This window comes from Euprymna scolopes, unplaced genomic scaffold (assembly GCF_053919585.1).
Source record: "Euprymna scolopes isolate OS-2025 unplaced genomic scaffold, ASM5391958v1 sca110, whole genome shotgun sequence".
Classification (NCBI taxonomy): domain Eukaryota; kingdom Metazoa; phylum Mollusca; class Cephalopoda; order Sepiida; family Sepiolidae; genus Euprymna; species Euprymna scolopes.
In genome coordinates this window covers 65,001-84,646 of record NW_027633115.1, presented here as the reverse complement: position 1 = coordinate 84,646, position 19,646 = coordinate 65,001, and the positions used below count along the sequence as shown (strand labels likewise).

General features: G+C 34.0%; 1 protein-coding gene and 1 pseudogene across 2 annotated transcripts in view; both read left to right on the top strand.

Moving 5' to 3' along the window:
- LOC145273631 (SAM pointed domain-containing Ets transcription factor-like) overlaps positions 1 to 19,646 on the top strand; it is a 35,741-nt gene that overhangs the window by 5,214 nt on the left and 10,881 nt on the right. The window contains exons 2-4 of one of the 2 annotated variants that reach the window (XM_080127077.1): positions 3,021 to 3,094; positions 4,914 to 5,169; positions 18,436 to 18,639. In XM_080127077.1, coding sequence (XP_079983203.1) covers positions 3,021 to 3,094; positions 4,914 to 5,169; positions 18,436 to 18,639 — 534 coding nt within the window. The remainder of the gene's footprint in view (positions 1 to 3,020; positions 3,095 to 4,913; positions 5,170 to 18,435; positions 18,640 to 19,646) is intronic. The other variant, XM_080127078.1, reaches the window with a different exon arrangement.
- On the top strand, positions 19,511 to 19,627 carry LOC145273632 (5S ribosomal RNA; annotated as a pseudogene).

The window sequence follows — 19,646 nt, the reverse complement described above, 5'->3', positions numbered from 1 at the left end:
AAATCTAGGGTAAATTTTCCACCTTAACAATCACATTTAAAATGACTTTTATAGGTTTTCGGGTATGCTGAGAACGAATATCTCATTCCAAATTTGCGCAGTTAACATGGGAGGAGGGATGTTTTCTAACACACACATGCGCATTTCAGTTGGAAAAAAAAAACATGCCTACCAGTAATGAATTAAATTGGATAATAAAGCTGTTAATATTCATAAAACTACTTGTCTGCTCCAAATTTGAATGTGATATTTGTTTTCAGCATACCCGAAAACCTATTAGAAGTCGTTAATTTAATGGTGAGAGCCGAGGTGGTGAGAAAGTTTTAAAAAATAAATAAATAAAAATTAATAAAAATACAAATTCGAGCATTGTTTTGCTAAACCTTTTTAAGTCGTAGTAACGTGACGTCAGTGTTAACAAATAGTTGTCTCAGCCAATCAAAATACAGCATTTGTTTCAACAAGCTGCGAGCACATGTTGCATTTTCTAGATTTTTCCACCTTCAGACTATTGTGTTTGCGAACGAAGTGCGCATTTCATATTTATTTTCACAATTAGCTAGTTTCACTACTTTTATCGATTTCTAAATGTTCGATGAGACGCGACGCGTCGATCAAATATATTGAGTCTTATTGATGAATTTTTTTGCATTGATTGTCATTAATAAATGAAAATTTGTTTTATTGCGAACGAACGTATATTACCCCCCCCCAACTACAATTTTTGCCCTACGACCGACAACTCAATCCGAACTATCGAAATCAAAATCAGCTTTGTAATGACTACAATTTCTTGTAAAAATCGCTAAAATTCGTAAAAACAATGTTATATATATTCTAGCAAAAATGGTAATTAGTAAAAACCAGAGAAAGTGCTCAATACTATTGCAGAGCAAATATATATTTTTTATTACCGTTTTATCTGCTTAGTTACACATGTGTCGGTTACCGAATCGTATCAACGATCCAGTAACTTCGTCAGACTTTACAGAAATATATATATATATATATATATTATAAAGGAGATTAGAACAATAGTCTAAAGAGCAGAGTGTATTTTAATGTAATAGTAAAATTACTAGTTTAATTAATATACAGGAAAGAAAAAGTGCTCGTTGTAATTTAGATATATAATAAGCTCGATAGGTAAATATCCTAGAGCTAATTTAGTAATGTGTTTGATAATTCAAAAATCAAATTATAATTAAAATAAAAATCCGTTTCATAAGAAGGGACAACAACAAAATCAATTATTTGTACGATCGTTTCGGAAAGCAGTGTTTTTATTGTGGTAGACATCAAGTTACGGATAATAATTATTACATATAGTTTTTTAACTAACAAGGTTTCCTCATCAGCAAATATTGTGAAGGGTTTTTATTAAATGTAAAAGACACCATAAATAAACCTAGCATTAAAAGTAAGGCAGATGTATCTGAATGTAGAGTGGATGTTGATGTCGCCCAAATTCTTTGTTCATATCCTCCAACTTTTCTTTGGTTAATCGGATCACACTCTGATTATTTTTCAATTGATTGTCTGTAGTAGTCATTTTGTTGTTCAATTTTGAGGAGTCCTGTCTGTAATGGTTGGGATATTCCAAGAGAATTCTCTTACATCGTTAAAATTTTATGAACACAGGCTGTGCTAAAATAAAATTAGATTTCGGGGCTTGTATTACCACTATGTTATTAAGAAGAGTAACTTCTTGCCTTTGGTAATATTCTTTTGTTATATTGTTCTTTCTTTATCCCTTTTCCGGGGTTTTTTTTTCTTTGTCTGTATTTAAAAGTACCCTTTAAATTCGGTTGGTTGACATTTTTTGAGGAAGCGACGGGGCACTTACCCCCCCACACACACACACTCACTAAAAAAAGCGGTCAGATAGTCTAACAAACGCGTACCTCCAAGCCTCAAAGGTCCCAAAGGTGAAGTTTCGTGTCACAAACATTACTTAGAACTAGAGCGGAAGGGGCGTGGTGGATCGTGAAATAAATATATTTTAATTCGTGCAGATTTCCGATTTATTATTACAGAGCCTTTGTTGAATATTATATTGTACCTAATATACAGTAGTGATTTCAAAAATAAAATAAAAAACAAAAACATGAGTGCCGTCAGTTAGAACCGAAACCAAAACACTTAAGCTCTAGCCACGCCTCCTACTAGATAGATAGATACTTAGATAGATAGATAGATAGATAGATACTTAGATAGATAGATAGATAGATAGATAGATACTTAGATAGATACTTAAATAGATATAGATAGATACTCAGATAGATAGATACTCAGATAGATAGATAAATACTTAGATATAGATAGATAGATAGCTAGATAGATAGCTACTTGGATATAGATAGATAGATACTTGAAAAATGTCAGCAAAGCAAAATCAACATGTTGCATTTTAACTTGCCGATACATGTCTGAACGTGTTATTCACCCACCCATCCAAACAAAGATTCTATTTGTAATAAACTATCCTTCGTGTATAATTATTATTTCATACTAAATTCAATGTCATGTGACCAGTAGTTTAAGAGTTTCTCGGTTAAATATTTACGCACACATACATCTATTGTTTTATTTATACAGATGAGCGTCTCATCGTAGTGAATGCTCTGACGAACTGCAAGCATTTGTACCCCCCCGACAAGCAACTAAATCCCACCCCTACACAGAGAACCCTAGATGTAAGAGAATGTTCTACTCCAGTAGTTTCTTCCCCAAAACTGCTAGACTTTGGAATTCCCTTCCGGGTCCCTGCTTTCCCAACTGTACTGACATGCAGAAGTTCAAGTGTAAGGTGAACCGACGTCTTGCTGCCCAACTCCTTACATTATACTCCAATAGCTTATGTCCTTGATAATATCCCCCTACACCAAAATAAAAAAATAAAAAATTTTAATCTCTTTTCCAGTTTCTTATCATTTTGATCTACAGGGGCTTGAAAATATTGTTAATGCGATTATTGCCTATATTGCAACATGTATTAGAATTGTTTGTTTTATTTTCAGGTCCATTTCCGGTAATTGAGCAGTACTTGCAAATCGCCCAAAGCCAATTGGATTTTTATCCGGACACTTACAAAGTAAGCACAAACCATTTAACTATTGGGGTTTGTTTTATGATAGGCAGCCTTACAAAAAAGTGGTAAAAGAAACAAATACATAACGAACTAGCAGGGAGACCTGACGTTTTCCGGGATTGAATGATCAACAAATGTTTTACACATCCATATTTTTATTGTCACAGTTTTTAATCAAATCGATTGATTGCCTGTTTTAGTTGGGAACCCATTGTGGTGCACCTAGAGGACGCTTCATATGCCTCCCCGCAGTAACTTAGTCCACAATACATTGTAGTCAACATTACACTGTAGAGAACGTACTGTTGATTTTATAAAATTACTTACTGCTTATGCGGTGATACTGGTTAGAATAAAAGTCTAAAATGCAAAAGTCGAGTATAATGCTTTAATTGTGCTCTAAACAGAAAGATTCATTTCGAAAGTACCCCTGTCATATCAAAGAACCTACTGGTGACTTTTCTATGCTGGGCCTTTCTGCTTATGTGGTAGTAAAACATGTGACGTTAGACTGTGTAAGGTGGTAACTTTGGTCAAAATAGTCTGTTCCCTCTTTCCATCTGACTTTTTCGATTATCGATACTTACTGAAAACCTTCCACGACAAAAAAAAAAAAAAATCAGCCCAGCCGTTTCAGTGTCTATAAAGAACTCTCTCTCTCTCTCTCTCTCTCTCTCTCTCTTTCTCTCTCTCTCTCTCTCTCTCTCTCTGTTTCTTTTCTGATAGATGCTACTAAAAGGAAGATTAATTACTCTTCTAGCTAGCTGAATAAATTTTTAGTGTTTTTACTTCGAAACGTCCATTCGAGTTGAAAAATAATTACTGAGAACAAAAAAAGATAGCCGCAATAATGACTTAAAAAAAAAATACCAATATATTGTTAGAAACTCACCCAATAAATGTTATCATAATATTTAATGAGTGGATTTCTATCAGTATTTTATTTATTTTTTTTACTGATTCTTGGAATTCTAAAGAAAAGGGCATCATACCGCCATCTTTGTTCTCATTTTAACTGAAGCGCAAAGCACTAGCTGCGTTTCACACTTAAAACGCTTTAAAATCAGTTAAAAACCAGAAACTTATCCAAATAGAAGAGGAACTTATCTTGCCTTTGGTAACAGTTGTTTTATTTACTTTTTTTTTTCGTACTTTGGTCTATTATTAGAAAACAAACCCAACTTTTATAAGGAACAAAACAAAAAACTAGATTTATTTATGTAAAATCGTTGGTTCTTATTCAAAATACAACCTAATTAAAACAAAATTACAGAAATCTTTATGTACATAACTGTCACAGAACAGAAAGTCATATTCTAAAAGTCATGTAAATTGATCAAGTAGTATTTTTATATATAAAAACCATTTTTTTTTTTTTTTTTTTTTTTTTTTTACGATTTTTAGTATTGTTGCCATTGCAAGACTGATTTTAAAATTTCGGTAGTTTGAATTGAGTATTCTTCCTTTATTAAATATGACAGATTTTTACGAAGCGGTTAGCAATAAAGATGGCCGCTGACATTCATGTGTTGGCGGCCAGCTTTGTTGGCTACCACTTTGTAAAAGTGTTTGTTAACCCCACGTCTGGCTCTTACATGCATCTATCGGACCCCATATCCGGTTCTTGCACGTGTCTATAATATGAATTTGACTCTCTTACGCATCCCAAATAACACTTATGCCAGATATGGTGCAATTCTCACCAGTAGTTTTGGAGCCTAACAAATGTTTACGATTATTATTATTTATAATAGCAGTATGCTAAGTAGGACACGTAATTTATCATATGTAGTAATGATGTTGACCTTTATTTTCTTTGCAGAACACATCATATGTGTACTCAAATCCGATGAGCATAAAAAATGAAGACCCTTTCTTGGTAAATGAAAGCTACGATAAATTAATGATGCCAATGTTATCGTTGAATTACCAAAATGTGGATACGATACCAGATTCGAATCCAAACGCCGTCAATTCACCTGAACCTCCACCTGAACTCTTAAACTTGGATGACATTAAACCGGGATTTATAAGCGACTTTATGCCAGTCTCGAATCCAATTGACCAATACAATTCCGGTGAGTAAGAAACATTCCATCTTGGTTTTATTTCATTATTAGCGATTCCTCTCTATTTACATAAAAATCTCTTGTCGTCTTAACGAGCAGCAAAAACTTGTAGAGGGCAGGATGGCCTGATTATGTTTCAGATGATCCCATCCTCCACGTGTGTTAAGTAGTGATTGTAGAAGGATGGAAAAGCAAAATTTCGCATAATGATGACGAAAACATACTGATATATATATATATTAGTGAAAGAATGTAGATTTATTTACATAAATATACATGAGAAATAATAAGGATGTAGATAGTAAGAATAAGGGTCTGTTGAGAATAAATCTGTTGAGAAAGGAGTAACGTTACTTGCAGTTAGTTAGGAGAGTTGGTTTGGTGGCCATGCCCACCAGGAGCGGGTTCTTCGTTGAATGGTCGAGAGTTCAGTGGAAAAGAAAGAGATATAAGAAACAGGAAGTGACGTGGATGTGTTGCTCTCCGGTTATCAGTGTTAAAGGGCGACAATCGAGTTCGCCTGGGAATTTCAATCCCCACAAACTATACAACAAAGAATCTCATTTAATTTTACTTTATTTTCTTTTTTTTACAATAATAAAAAAAATACTAAATACCACCTTTCACTCCATAATAAAGACCAATTTGTGTAACGTTGTACACGCGTTTACACATGTAGACCCAACACGTTGTAGCAGAGTACGTCGCAAGGAACATAAGACAAGTAATAACTCGACTCTTTTTATTTTTTATTTTTATTTTTTATTTTTTTTGTAATGTCATCTATTTCCTCATTCTCCCGCCACGTGTGACTTCTCGTTATAATCATGACGTCACCCACATTCTAACGTGATCGTCTTCTCTCTCATTTTTACAGTCTTTCGTTTTCCTTACGATGATGTCATTTCCTATGCAGTTGCATATGCACGCCTACACTCTGTTACATGTGTAAATATTCGTATATAAATGTTAACAGGGAGACCCAATGTTGCCCGGGACTGATTGAGGATCAACAAATATTTCGCACTCCCATAATTTCACACTGAAATCAGTGAAATCGCCTATTTTTCAGACAAATCGATTGATTGCCTGCTCTAGTTCAGAGGAAGATTTACATGTTTCCTTGCAGTGATTTAGTCCACCATATATTGTAGTGCACTGTAGAGAACTTATTTTGGATTTTATAAAAAAATTTTTGTATAATAGCTGAATGAAAGTTTAAAATGAAAAAGCTGAGTATTATGGCACAATTGTGCTCTAGAACATTCATCTTAAATGTACCCCTGGCATATCAGAAGCTACTGTTGATTGTATGTCAGACCTTTATGCTTGTGTGGTAATAAAACCTCTCGGGTGCATTTGTGATGTTAGGTTGTGTAAGGTGTTAACCTTGGTCAAAATCGCCTGTTCCTTCTTTCATCGTATTTTTTCAATTATCGATACTTATCAAAGACATTCTAATACGAAACCGATCTAAGAAACACTGCCAGGCACATAGTACTTTTATGTGAAAATTCATAAAAATAGGCCCAGCCGTTTTGGAGTTGATAAGGAACGAACTCGCACACACACACACATAAAGTTCGTTTTATATAGTAGTAGCGATAGAGATATGTACTTCTATGCAATCACGTAAAAGTTACTGTTAAAACATGCACCTTTTTCTTAGTCCACACCTGCAACCATTTTAAATACTGAGGGGAAGTGAGAAAGCAAATAGCAAGTCAGACAACTCACATCTTGAAATGAATTCAGAAACAAATCTTTCAGTTTAAATAAGTCAGTAGCTTACTATTTTTTATCTCTCTAGAAATAAGTTATATGTGAAAAAATTGATACTTACGCAGAATAAAGACATTGATATCGTCGGGATTTTCTATATAGTTTACGAAAAAAAAAACGGAAGATGCTGAAATGCTGAGCCAATAAAATCGCATCAGACATCAATTGGCCAACGTGATAAAAAAAATTAGGGGAAAATTCAATAAAAATTAATTTCAATAAGTTTTTAACAACTGACTAAATAGATTGAATCTAATAGTTTACATAGATGTTGCATTTTTTGAAAGCAAATGCATAATTTTTTTTTTTTTTTTTTTTTTTTAGTTAGTTCTCAGAAATCAAAGGGGCGAACTTCGTGGTGATAACACTTGATCTCTATATGAGGTACATAGATGTTCAAATATTCCAATTAAGTTCTCCCTTACCTCATAGACTTACCTCTTAGACTTAGTAAAAAATTAAAACCATAATTTCCCGCTTCAATTACCCATTTAAATTTGTTATAGTATATCTTTCTTTTGGTTTTATAATTAGAATTCATCTAGTGTGGTGGAGTATCCAGCTTCGTGTTTCTACTTGAAATATATCACTTGGAGATAGTACACCATTCCTCACAAAAGCTAATCTGGGTTAGCCATAGCGAGGAGATCTTATTTGTACTTTGAATATTATGTTATTTAGAATATTAAGCCAGAGTTTACTTTCAGGGAAAAGTATCCTTAAGCCAGGTTGTCCTGACAAACCCCTGTACAATGAGATCTTAAGCATTCAAGAATAGTATTTAGAAGGCATGCAGGTTCTCTCCGGTAGGCATGCAGGTTCTCTCCGGTAGGCATGCAGGTTCTCTCCGGTAGGCATGCAGGTTCTCTCTGGTAGGCATGCAGGTTCTCTCTGGTAGGCATGCAGGTTCTCTCCGGTAGGCATGCAGGTTCTCTCCGGTAGGCATGCAGGTTCTCTCTGGTAGACATTGGAAAGCTAATGACCTGAATTGTATTTGTACTTATGGGAATGCCATATTATTTAGAATGTTAAGTCAGGGTTTACTTTCAGGGACTTTTTGTCCTGACAAACCTCTGTACAACGAGATCCTAGGCTCTCAAGGATAGTATTTAGTAGGCATTCAAGTTCTTTCTTGTAGGCATTCAATTCTCTCCTGTAGGCATTGGAAAGCTAATGACCTGAATTGTATAGTGGGCCATGTGTAGAAATGAAGTTGTTTATGTCAGATATCTACAATGAAGAATGTTGATCGGTTTCAATCAGGGTAGCACGAATTTCGTCTTTGAAAATTACATTGGAAAAATAATGTACATGTACTTCTCTATCAATTCTAAACGATTATCCTCACAAACTCTCTGTAAAGGATGATTTTAAACGATTATCCTCACAAACTCTCTGTAAAGGATGATTTTAAACGATTATCCTCACAAACTCTCTGGAAAGGATGATTTTAAACGATTATCCTCACAAACTCTCTGTAAAGGATGATTTTAAACGATTATCCTCACAAACTCTCTGTAAAGGATGATTCTAAACGATTATCATCACAAACTCTCTGTAAAGGATGATTCTAAACGATTATCATCACAAACTCTCTGTAAAGGATGATTTTAAACGATTATCTTCACAAACTCTCTGTAAAGGATGATTCTAAACGATTATCCTCACAAACTCTCTGTAAAGGATGATTCTAAACGATTATCATCACAAACTCTCTGGAAAGGGTGATTTTAAACGATTATCATCACAAACTCTCTGTAAAGGATGATTCTAAACGATTATCATCACAAACTCTCTGTAAAGGATGATTTTAAACGATTATCATCACAAACTCTCTGGAAAGGGTGATTCTAAACGATTATCATCACAAACTCTCTGTAAAGGATGATTCTAAACGATTATCATCACAAACTCTCTGTAAAGGATGATTTTAAACGATTATCCTCACAAACTCTCTGTAAAGGATGATTCTAAACGATTATCCTCACAAACTCTCTGTAAAGGATGATTTTAAACGATTATCCTCACAAACTCTCTGTAAAGGATGATTCTAAACGATTATCATCACAAACTCTCTGTAAAGGATGATTTTAAACGATTATCCTCACAAACTCTCTGTAAAGGATGATTTTAAACGATTATCCTCACAAACTCTCTGTAAAGGATGATTTTAAACGATTATCATCACAAACTCTCTGTAAAGGATGATTCTAAACGATTATCCTCACAAACTCTCTGTAAAGGATGATTTTAAAGAGGCGTCACTGATGGAGCTATCGTTTTAAGAATGCATTTTTTGCCAACACTCTCGAAATATCCACCATTGGTTGGAGACTAATTCTTCATAGTTTCTCCCTTGATACGAGACGTGATTCAACATGAAACTATATTTGACAAACCTTCATCTTCTGTGTGGTATTAGTGGAGCGATCGCTTAGTCAGGATTTACTTGTATGGAAAAGTATCCTCATACCAAGTTGTCCCGACAAATTGCTGTAGAGAAAGACGTTAGACACTTGGGTATAGTGTCTAGTAGGCATTCGTTCTCTTCAAGTAGGCATTCATGCTTTGCCGTCTCTTTGAGTAAGGGACTAGTTTCAGACTAATCACCTGGGGCGCCTCTACCGTAAAATGCATAGAGGCTTCCTAAGCATTTTTGTGGGGGCCGGCCAGACTGCTTATTTTCAGGGTAGCTGACTTTCCATTCTTACTTGTATCACATTTCACTGTGAGAAAGAAATACACCCAAAGAGGATAACCACCACAGCTTCTTTCTAAAGGTAAGAAACTTCTCCCCATCATATGGGACTAAACAGAAAGGGGGGCTTTGCCCGGTCGTAAAATATGTTTAAATATAATATTTTAATTTGTCCAGATTTCGTATATATTATTATAGTCGTGATTTCAAAAATTAAAAAAAAAGTATTTGGGTGCCATCAGCGAAAATCAAAACCGAAAGCAAAACGATAGCATTCAAAGCTGGTAACGTTACCACTGTATCAACGTTACACGCATATGAACCGATTAAAAATAAACTAATATGAATGTACAAAATGTATAACGATTTTTTTCAATTTTGACTCCTTTTTGACCCCTTTAAATCTATTTTAACCGGCTAAAGACCCATAAAAGAATGGTCCATATAAATCCAATCATTTGAGGCTCCTAGCGCCGCTTTGCGACTTTTAGTTTCAGAAGAGATAGTTTGAAAATAATGAGACAGACAGACATAGTAAGTTTTATAAATAAGATCGGCTAACATGGATTCTACTGTTTTCAGGCCATCATAAAATCTGACAGTGTATATGCATACAAGTGTCAATACATGGGAAGAGCTCTGCACATATATCGCAACATCAAGTGGGAAAATATAAATTTCTGCAAAATATATCGTCAATCGTTAGATTAAGTTTGAAATCTCATTTTCCATTATAAAATTTTTAAAAAATAATTTAAACTTAATCACGAGGTCTGTCAATGAACAAGGTATTAATTTTTATTTCATAATCTGTTTAATACCTTTTATTTATAGAAACTGTTAGCGTTCGTCTGTCAGAAAAACGAAGACTTTTTAATCATCCTAGGGATGATGAACGACATGTGCTGGCAATTTGATTTGCGCAGAGCTAGCCTCACTTTTATCGTTCCGACCAGCCTGATACAGTGGCAGAACAGGTTTGAGGCAGCTGAAAGCCAGGTGGGATGCAGGAACTGCTGAAAGCGTCGACGTCCTCCTACATACAGCATGTGCTATTCATCAGGCAAGAACAATATTGATGATCTAACAAAAAAACGGTGTATCAACGGGATTATGCTTCGCTTACTCACACACACACACACACACACACGTGTATATATATATGATGAGTGCAACGTCTTGTCAGACGAGTGCCACTCCCTCAGACACTTAAAGTCCATGAGCCCTAAAATTACTTCCATCGCCACAGGATCATTTTAATAGACAAATGCCTTAGGGAGTATCTATATACAGACGATGTTACATAGTCTTAGCTTTGTGCGACAGCTAAGTTTCTCTCTCTGTTCAAAATGTTGAGATCCAGCAACAAGTAAGAGCAAAATAGCCAGCAACAAGTTAAACTGCAGACCAGCTTAATGCGGGTGCTGGTCTCCAGCTTTATGGGTTTTTTTAAATCAGAGATTTGCTTCTCCTAGAATGGTTGCCTTCACCACAGCTTACGGTAGCGCTCTCCACCCCAACACACACATACATACACACAAACACACACGGTGCTAGTTGGCTGTTGACCCTGAAAAAGGGTCCATTCGCCCTTTGGAAGATCTTGTTTTTAATCCTTCAGGGAGACTAGCCACCCTCCTCACCAAACAAGTCTGGTGGGGGAACCAGTTTAGTCGCCGGTGACCCAACCATGAGGCAGGTAGTTCTGGATTACATGATACCAGTAGCATATGACATGACCTGACCATATGAGATATATATATATATATATATAATATATACATCATTCCATTGATAGGTGGATGCATGACACTAGCTTATGTATTTGCTATCTTCCATAAGCATACACATGCAATCCTGGTATTTTCAAGCGGTCACCTATCTGGTTCTTGATGTCTTCGTTCGATTTTGAAAAACAAAGGGTACCCCCTGTAGAGGAAGCTGCGCATGTAATTGTGAGACAAATGTTGCGGTATCTCAACCCTGCACCTCTCCTGAATTGATACAGCTTTAGTCCACTGGCAAGAAGTCCAGGACGACTGGAAACAATGCCGAGATAAGCGGAGAGCACATACAGCACCTGAAAGTCTCAAATGGTCACTGATTTAGTACTGACCAGGTTCAACGTTGTTTAACTTCAGTGATCCAATGGGAACTGGTGTATCAACGTTATTATGTCATACTATCTGGTACTGGACATATATATATATATATATATATATGACACTAAATTATGCATCCATCAAGGAACCAGGTATGAGGAAGTGTTCCTTTCATAAGGTGACCATTTGCAAATGCCAAGACTGCATGTGCATGCTTATGGAAGGAACACTTACTCATACCTGGCTCCTTGATAGACGCATAAGCTAGTGTCATGCACCCACCTCCTATCGATGTAATGTAATCTTTTCCAATTACATCTAATCTTTACTTTAAGCTGATGTTTAAAGTAAAAAAACAAAACTGCCAAGGAGTTATCATTTTATAGTTTTTGTCGAATGTTTTGTTGAAATAAGACATTGAATAGTAAAATAACTTAAATTTTCACTCCTTCTTACAGCACACATAATACAACATAATCACGTTGACACACTTGTTCTCATTTGTTAATTGACGTTAAGCAATGTTGAGTCTGGTCATTACCAGATGGGTGATAATTTAGGAATAGCAAACGTATGTAGGCGGACGTCGATACCTCCCTGCAAGAGCTGCAAAAACATAATGTTGTCACTTCCTTTATATAACTGGGGACTGCTTGGAAATTACATACTCCCATGAAACTTCCTCCTTTAGAAGAAGCCGGTTCAATCTGCCTAGGATGAGTGTCGTTTCAGTGCAGTAATAGTTATAGCACATAAAATCTTTTCATTTCGTATAGGTTTTTTAAGACTCCTTTTCACTCCAAGCAAGGCATATTACCACTTGGAACGTAAGACCTATATTTGGGATCATTTCTAACAAGAGACTGGGGAGTTGAGTAGCAAGCTATCTATTTAAACTTCCGCAGGTTAGTACAGTCAAGGAAACAGAGAGGGAATTTTAAATTCAAGCAGTCTGGGAGGGGGGCTATTAAAGTAAAAGGCTTCTTGCATTTAGGGATCCCAACATTAAAGGGGTGGTATTTTAGTGCTTGTCAGGTTAATCTGGGGCATGTACGCCATGAGGGCACAAGTAAAAAGTTCGTCAGAACACATTTCATTAAAGTACTCACAAAAACAAGCACAGGGATGTGATATCGCGGTGATGGGACAGAGGTTAGAGCTTGATTGATAGTACAGTACATGTTAGATTTGAGTCTCTTTTATTTTGGACCCTGTCTAAGAGTGAGACTAGTGGTAGATGTTACAGTCGAGATGTGGCAACAATACTCCATGCATGGTTGAATTGTGGCTTTGTGAATATATCAGGAGCTCTCTAGTGTGAGTAATTTTCTAGCATGGTAGAGGGAGCCTACCTTTCTTGATTCTATTGTTGGCATCGGTTTCCCTGATATCTTTTTAGTTTAAATTCTAGTTCGAATTCGTTCTAGAAAGATGTTGGGGTACTTACAGGGGTGGGAGAATGTAAGGATGTTATCAACCTTGAGTCAAAATGTTTCTGTGGAGCAAACAAAATTTGAACTTGGTGCCACAGTCAGGTTACCAATCTGTGTTGTTTAACCAAAATTCCTTTGCAAATTCATACATTTTTTTTTTTTTGCCTTGTACTAATCCTTATGACGTCATCGATGTCTTTCCGTTAATACCTATTATTACTTAATAACAATGTTTTGCTTCTGTCTTTGCCCCTTCTGTTTTCTGTATTAATATTTTGAAAAGACAACAAAAAGCAATTATTTTCCATTAGAAATTTGTATGAAAGATGTTAATTTCGACATGACACGTAAATATGTAATGTTTTTTTTTTTTACCTGAAATTGAAATTGAAAGTGGTTTTGGTGCTCAACAATCCACACAAGCATCCTATTTTTATCTTGTAATTATTTTTCTATTAATCCGTTTTCCGTAATTTCTTGAATTTATACTAATTTCGACATGACACATAAGTATGCAATGTTTTCACCTGAAATGCGCTGGTTTAAAAAGCAAAATATCATTAATTTACACAAACAAAAAAACGATAAAATAGGTATAAATTGTTAATTTTGTTTGATCAAATTTGTCAGAATTTTTTTTTTTTTTTTTTTTTTTTTTTACAAGGGTGTCACCACTTATCAAGGCCCAGAGGCCACTCGAGGATAAGGGTTAATGAATGAGTAAATGTGAGACTAAAAGATGAGCTCAGCGAATCTGGTGATAGGAATACTAGAGAAAGAACTTTAGAATTTGATCTTGTAATGGACATGTTGGCTGCAAACATCCTTTTTCGGTATGAATCTGATGCAGCAGAAACTCAAGCTGTTTATGAAAAAGGACACGAGAGCTTTTAAGTAATGGCTGGTCAAGAAATTGTGACACAGCACAAACTATTGACCTAGAAGACTACTCACACTTGAGTGTCCTGTACCTCTACAAGCCACCGGTCGTCGATGCACGGAGTATTGTTGCCACATCCGGGCTGGTGCATCTACCACTAGTCCCTCCCTCTTGGATAAAGTCCAAAAAAGAGTTTGGGATCTAATAGATCCCCCTTTGTCAACTAAGCTACCACCTCTACCTATATGATATGCCCTGTTAGGGGTGAAGATAAGTAAAAAAAAAAACAAAAAAAAAACGAATCATTAGCAATTGCAGGCAGAAAAAAGCGATAAAGAGAAAGTGGACTTTATGCAGTATAATGGGGTTTCAAATGAATGCATTTTACATAAAAAGTGGTCGTTATCGGAAAAATCAGAACCTGTTAAGGTATTGGAATCTGGATTGGAAAAATCTATGCCTATTTTCCGATGCCAAAAAACGATTCCTATCATTATCTTTTTTTAGAAACTTGAATCTTAGGGAGATATCAATCATACCAGTTATTATAGGTGCTACAGGGCTTATGAAGAAGAACCTGAAGTCCTACCTAACTAATATTCCTGTAGGACAAGTGAAAAAAAGATACAGACAATTGCACTTAAGGGAACAACGAGGATACCAAAAAGAGCTCTCGGTTGGTTTCAATAAAAAGTTGGGCAATGTTGACAGCTGCTTTGGCTGCCCCATACCCAGCATTACAATCTTCAAAGGAAGAAAATTGAAAAAAAAAATTGTAGTAATAATAAATATTTATTTTAATCTACCAATAAAGCAAAAAGCTATAGATCACCCCCACAAGTGTTTTTACATTTGAATATATATATATATATATATATATATATATATATATATATGTATATATATATATATATATATATATATATATATATATACACACACACACAATAAACATGTTTTTACTGTGACTGGGGGGGGGGAATAATAATTGGATCAAAATCGGTAATTCTATCAGAATTGGAATTTAGTACAGAATCGGGAGAAATATTGTAATCGTCCCATCACTATTACAAACATAATTATATGCTTACATGTCATGTTGAAATTAGTAAACATGACAAATATTACAAAAGAATGATAGATTTGCTAGAACAATTTTTTTTACACAAAAAAAAAGATATTCGCGGTCAGTCATTTTCTATTTTTGGAACATTGTACACCTTTTTTCTTAATAGTGTCATAATATTTTAATCGACCAAGCATAGTGTAGACTCCGTTGCAAGAAAGGAAAAAAAACAAAAAAACTCAACACACTTTTTCTTTTTTAAAAAAAGCCTTTATATCTAGTATTTCCAACTACACATTTTTTTTTTAATATTTAAACAATTCATTTCTCCTTCTCTGCCTGCATGTGACTTTTCATCCCTGCTGCGACGTCAACCACACCTTGAACACGTGCTCCTCTTGTTGCTTCTCGAACATCACTTCCTTGAACACTTGTGCCCTTTTTATCTCTGCTGTGACGTCACATCACACCGGCTTGGTCATTTGCATATATATTATTATTAGCGGCTCTGTTATCTTTTAAAATGACAGATTTGTCAAAATCATATAGAATAATTTTGCATTTTCAGCTGATTATGAATCTGGTTTTATTGACTTTTAATTATCCATGCGTACTACCAGAAAAATATAAAAAGCAACATTTCACTCTAGCTATGGATAAAAAATAGCAACTTATGTTCAATGAATCGTATACAATAACTCGTTTACAAATGGTATTCTTTCAACAGTAAATAAACCAAACATTACAGTTTTAATTAGTCCTTGTCCAGATAGTTGCAAATATAGACAGAGGTCTCTCCAAACATAGGCAATACTAGCGGGTAACGCCCAGCATTGCCCAGTCGTAAAATACGCCTAAATATATTTTAATTCGTGCAGATTTTTGTATTCATTTTTACAGACCTAACTCTCTATTGAATATTATATTGTACCTAATTAGAGTACTAATTTTAAAAGTTTAAAAGAAAAGACTTCAGTGCCATCAGCTAGAATCAAAACCAAGACATTTACCACTCCAGTTACTTTCCCTACTGTTTGAGCTATCGACAGATAGATAAGAAAGATTGAAAATTAAACCACTTCAAGCTATGAATGAATTTGCGCATGCACAAAAATAATAGAAATATATCAACGTTGAAATTAACATTTTTACATTTCAGCTTGCTGACATATTTCTGTGCACGTTATTCATTCATTCATTCAAAGAAAGGTTTTACTTATTATAAAACATCCTTGGTTTATTTCTTGTTAATTTCTGTGTTATGTGACCAGTAGTTTAAGAGTTTATCGGTTAAATATTTACTCACACACATACATCTACTGTTTTATTTATGTAGATTATTGCATACAGCATAATCACATTGACAAACCGGTTCTCAGTAAATCACTGACTGGTTAAGCAATGTTGAGCCTGGTCAGTACCAGATGGGTGACCATTTGAGAATACTAGGCGCTGTATGTAGGAGGACGTCCACATTTCCCTGCAAGAACTGCAATCCCCTAATCATCTCACCTGATCTGGATATACATGCAGCTAGGGACCGATTGGGAACTTCGTATTCTCTAGAAACTTTTCCCTTTGAAAAAAGCCAGTTTAACCTACCTGAGGTGAGCGCCGCTTATTTTATTTATTTATTTTTTGTCATACTGGGAATTTATTGTAGTAGAATGCTGATATTCTCTTGCAATCAATTCCCCAGTCCCTGTCAGAGGAAGCAAAGGGCACTATGTCCACTTTGATAACAAGTCTTGCTTTTTTTTTCTTTTTTTTTTTTCAGATTCTCTTTCAACCAGTGTCATAATTCTGAAAGTTGTGTTAACGCATTTCTCAAATCCAAATTGTTTTATTTGTATTTTAATAAGCGCTCGACTATCGTTTTATTTGTATTTTAATAAGCGCTCGACTATCGTTTTATTTGTATTTTAATAAGCGCTCGACAAATTGTTTTATTTGTATTTTAATAAGTGCTCGACTATGACCCCTCGCATGAAAAAACATTCACAACAAACACTCGTTCAGCTACAACCAATGGTACTAATGCCCTCTAATCTCTATCTGTTCCTAAAACTAAACGAAAATTCCATGAACAAGGTTTCTTTTCGTGGAAGACTAATACTGTGGAACTGCCTATATAGTCGCTTTCAAGTTCTTGCTGAGCCGTCTTCTTAAATAATCAAACTCTGTCTAATTTCCTTAAAATACGTTTGTTTTTTTAACGTTTTAGCCACATTCTTAACATGTTAAAAACCTATCTTTTTTGCACACGAGACGCTTCACTAGTTCAAGAAATTAAAATATAATTTTAACTGAAGCATATAAAAGCATTTAGATTTTAAACAGAGCAATAAGCAAAAACTGCCTGAAGACGACTGATGAAACTCAGTTGAAAGTACTTGCAAGAAAAAGAAAAACAGATGGACATAGACGACTATGGGACTTTCTTGCACAGATTCAATTGAGAAATAAGAACGACAATTTGAAAAATTGAAAAATTACAAAAAAAAGCTCATTAAGTAAAAACACTCCGTGCTATTCAACATATATATATATATATATATATATATATATATATATATATATATGAATGAAAATTTTTTTATTCAATTATATTTCATCTTTTATTTATACCAATCCTTTAATTTATGAAGCTCGATGTAACTACAGAGCATATACAAATAAACGACAAAAAGTCTATATTTAAAATTCCAAGATGTTGTCCATCTTACCTTTTATTTCTTTTTGCAATAAAAAAAAATGGGCATGATTACATAAATTCGGAAGAACAGTTGCAATTGTGTTGCATGATATTTACGCCATCTTTGATTTGAATCAATTGCAACTACTCCTCTGATTTTTTTTTTTTTTATTTATGTAATCATGCCCGTATTTTTTAAATTTTCTTTTAAAGTTAACGAGTTCTTATTTTCTTGATAAGTCAGAGCAAAAATAAAATTAAAAAAAAAAAAAAGATTAAAATATTGACATAATAATTATATGAATGGTTCTGCGCTACGAAACAAGTGCCGTCAAAAATTTAACATGCTGAAAGAAATAAACGGTAAGATCAATAACATTTTGGAATATAGACTTTTGCCACTAAACCTGGCGAATTCTAGTGTGGATGAAACGCGGATTATTCTGTGTAGCTTAATTGCCATATATATTTATAACTTATATATATATTATATATATATATATATATATATATATATGTTATATGAATTTTCATTTTTTCCTTTTGTTACTTTTTTCCTTTGTTTTATATTATTTTAATCTTTTTTTTTTACAACTGACCCCTTTTTGTTTGTATCTAGATCCGAGATATTGGTCAGAACCTGACGTGAAGCGATGGGTTCAAACCAAGCTGAGCAATTATGGCATAACATTGCATACGGTTTACTGGGATAAATTTAACGGTTTAGAATTGTGCAAATGTAGTAAAGAACAGCTGCTACAATATCTCCATAACCCGACGGCAGCGGACATAATCTACTCAGAACTAAAGAACTTAAAAACTGGTGAGTTTGAAACAACAAATAAGCTTAAATAATCTTTACATAAACAACACTGGTGGAAATTGGAAAAACGTTGGCAATTCAGTTGAGTTTTCGTTCTTGGTACGATTTTTTTTTAATGATTAATGGAAAGAAATCTGGCTGAAAAATGGTTTTAATAGCATCCTAGTCTAAATAGTTATCATTATATATATTATTTTATTATATATTATATTATATGTTATATATATTATATTATTTTTATATTATATATGCATATTATATACATTATTATATATATATATATTATCATATATTATGTATATTAGATATTATATATATTATTTATATTATATATACTATATATATTATATAATATATATTATATAATATATATACATATGATATATGTATTATATATAATGTATTATGTATAATATATAATATATACATATAATATATATATATACACACCAGATTAAAGATATTCAAAAGTAATAACTAATGATTTTGACGAGGTTATTAAGAATGTGCAGTAAAAGAGTAAGATATAATTTTTTATTAATATAAACAAATTTACATGGTCGCAACACTGGACATGCTAATGTTTTGAACAAATGTTTTTGAGAACTGGTTTCTTCTGTGGAAAGCAACCATTTATTAAGTCGCCTGACGAGAACTTCCGGTTTTAATCGAACATTTTTCTGAACATAAAATGTCCAGTGTTGCGACCATGTAAATTTGTTTATATTAATATGTATGCACGTGTGTGTATGTATATATATATATATATATATATATATATATATATATATATATATATATATATATATATATATATATATATATATATATATATATATATATATATATATATATATGTGTGTGTGTGGGTATGTGCGGCATAATCGCGTTGACACACCGGTTCTCACCAGATCACCGAAGTTAAGCAACGTTGAGCCTAGCTAGTACCAGAAGGGTGACCGTTTGGGAATTCTAGGCGCTGTATGTGCTTTCCGCTTATCTCGGCA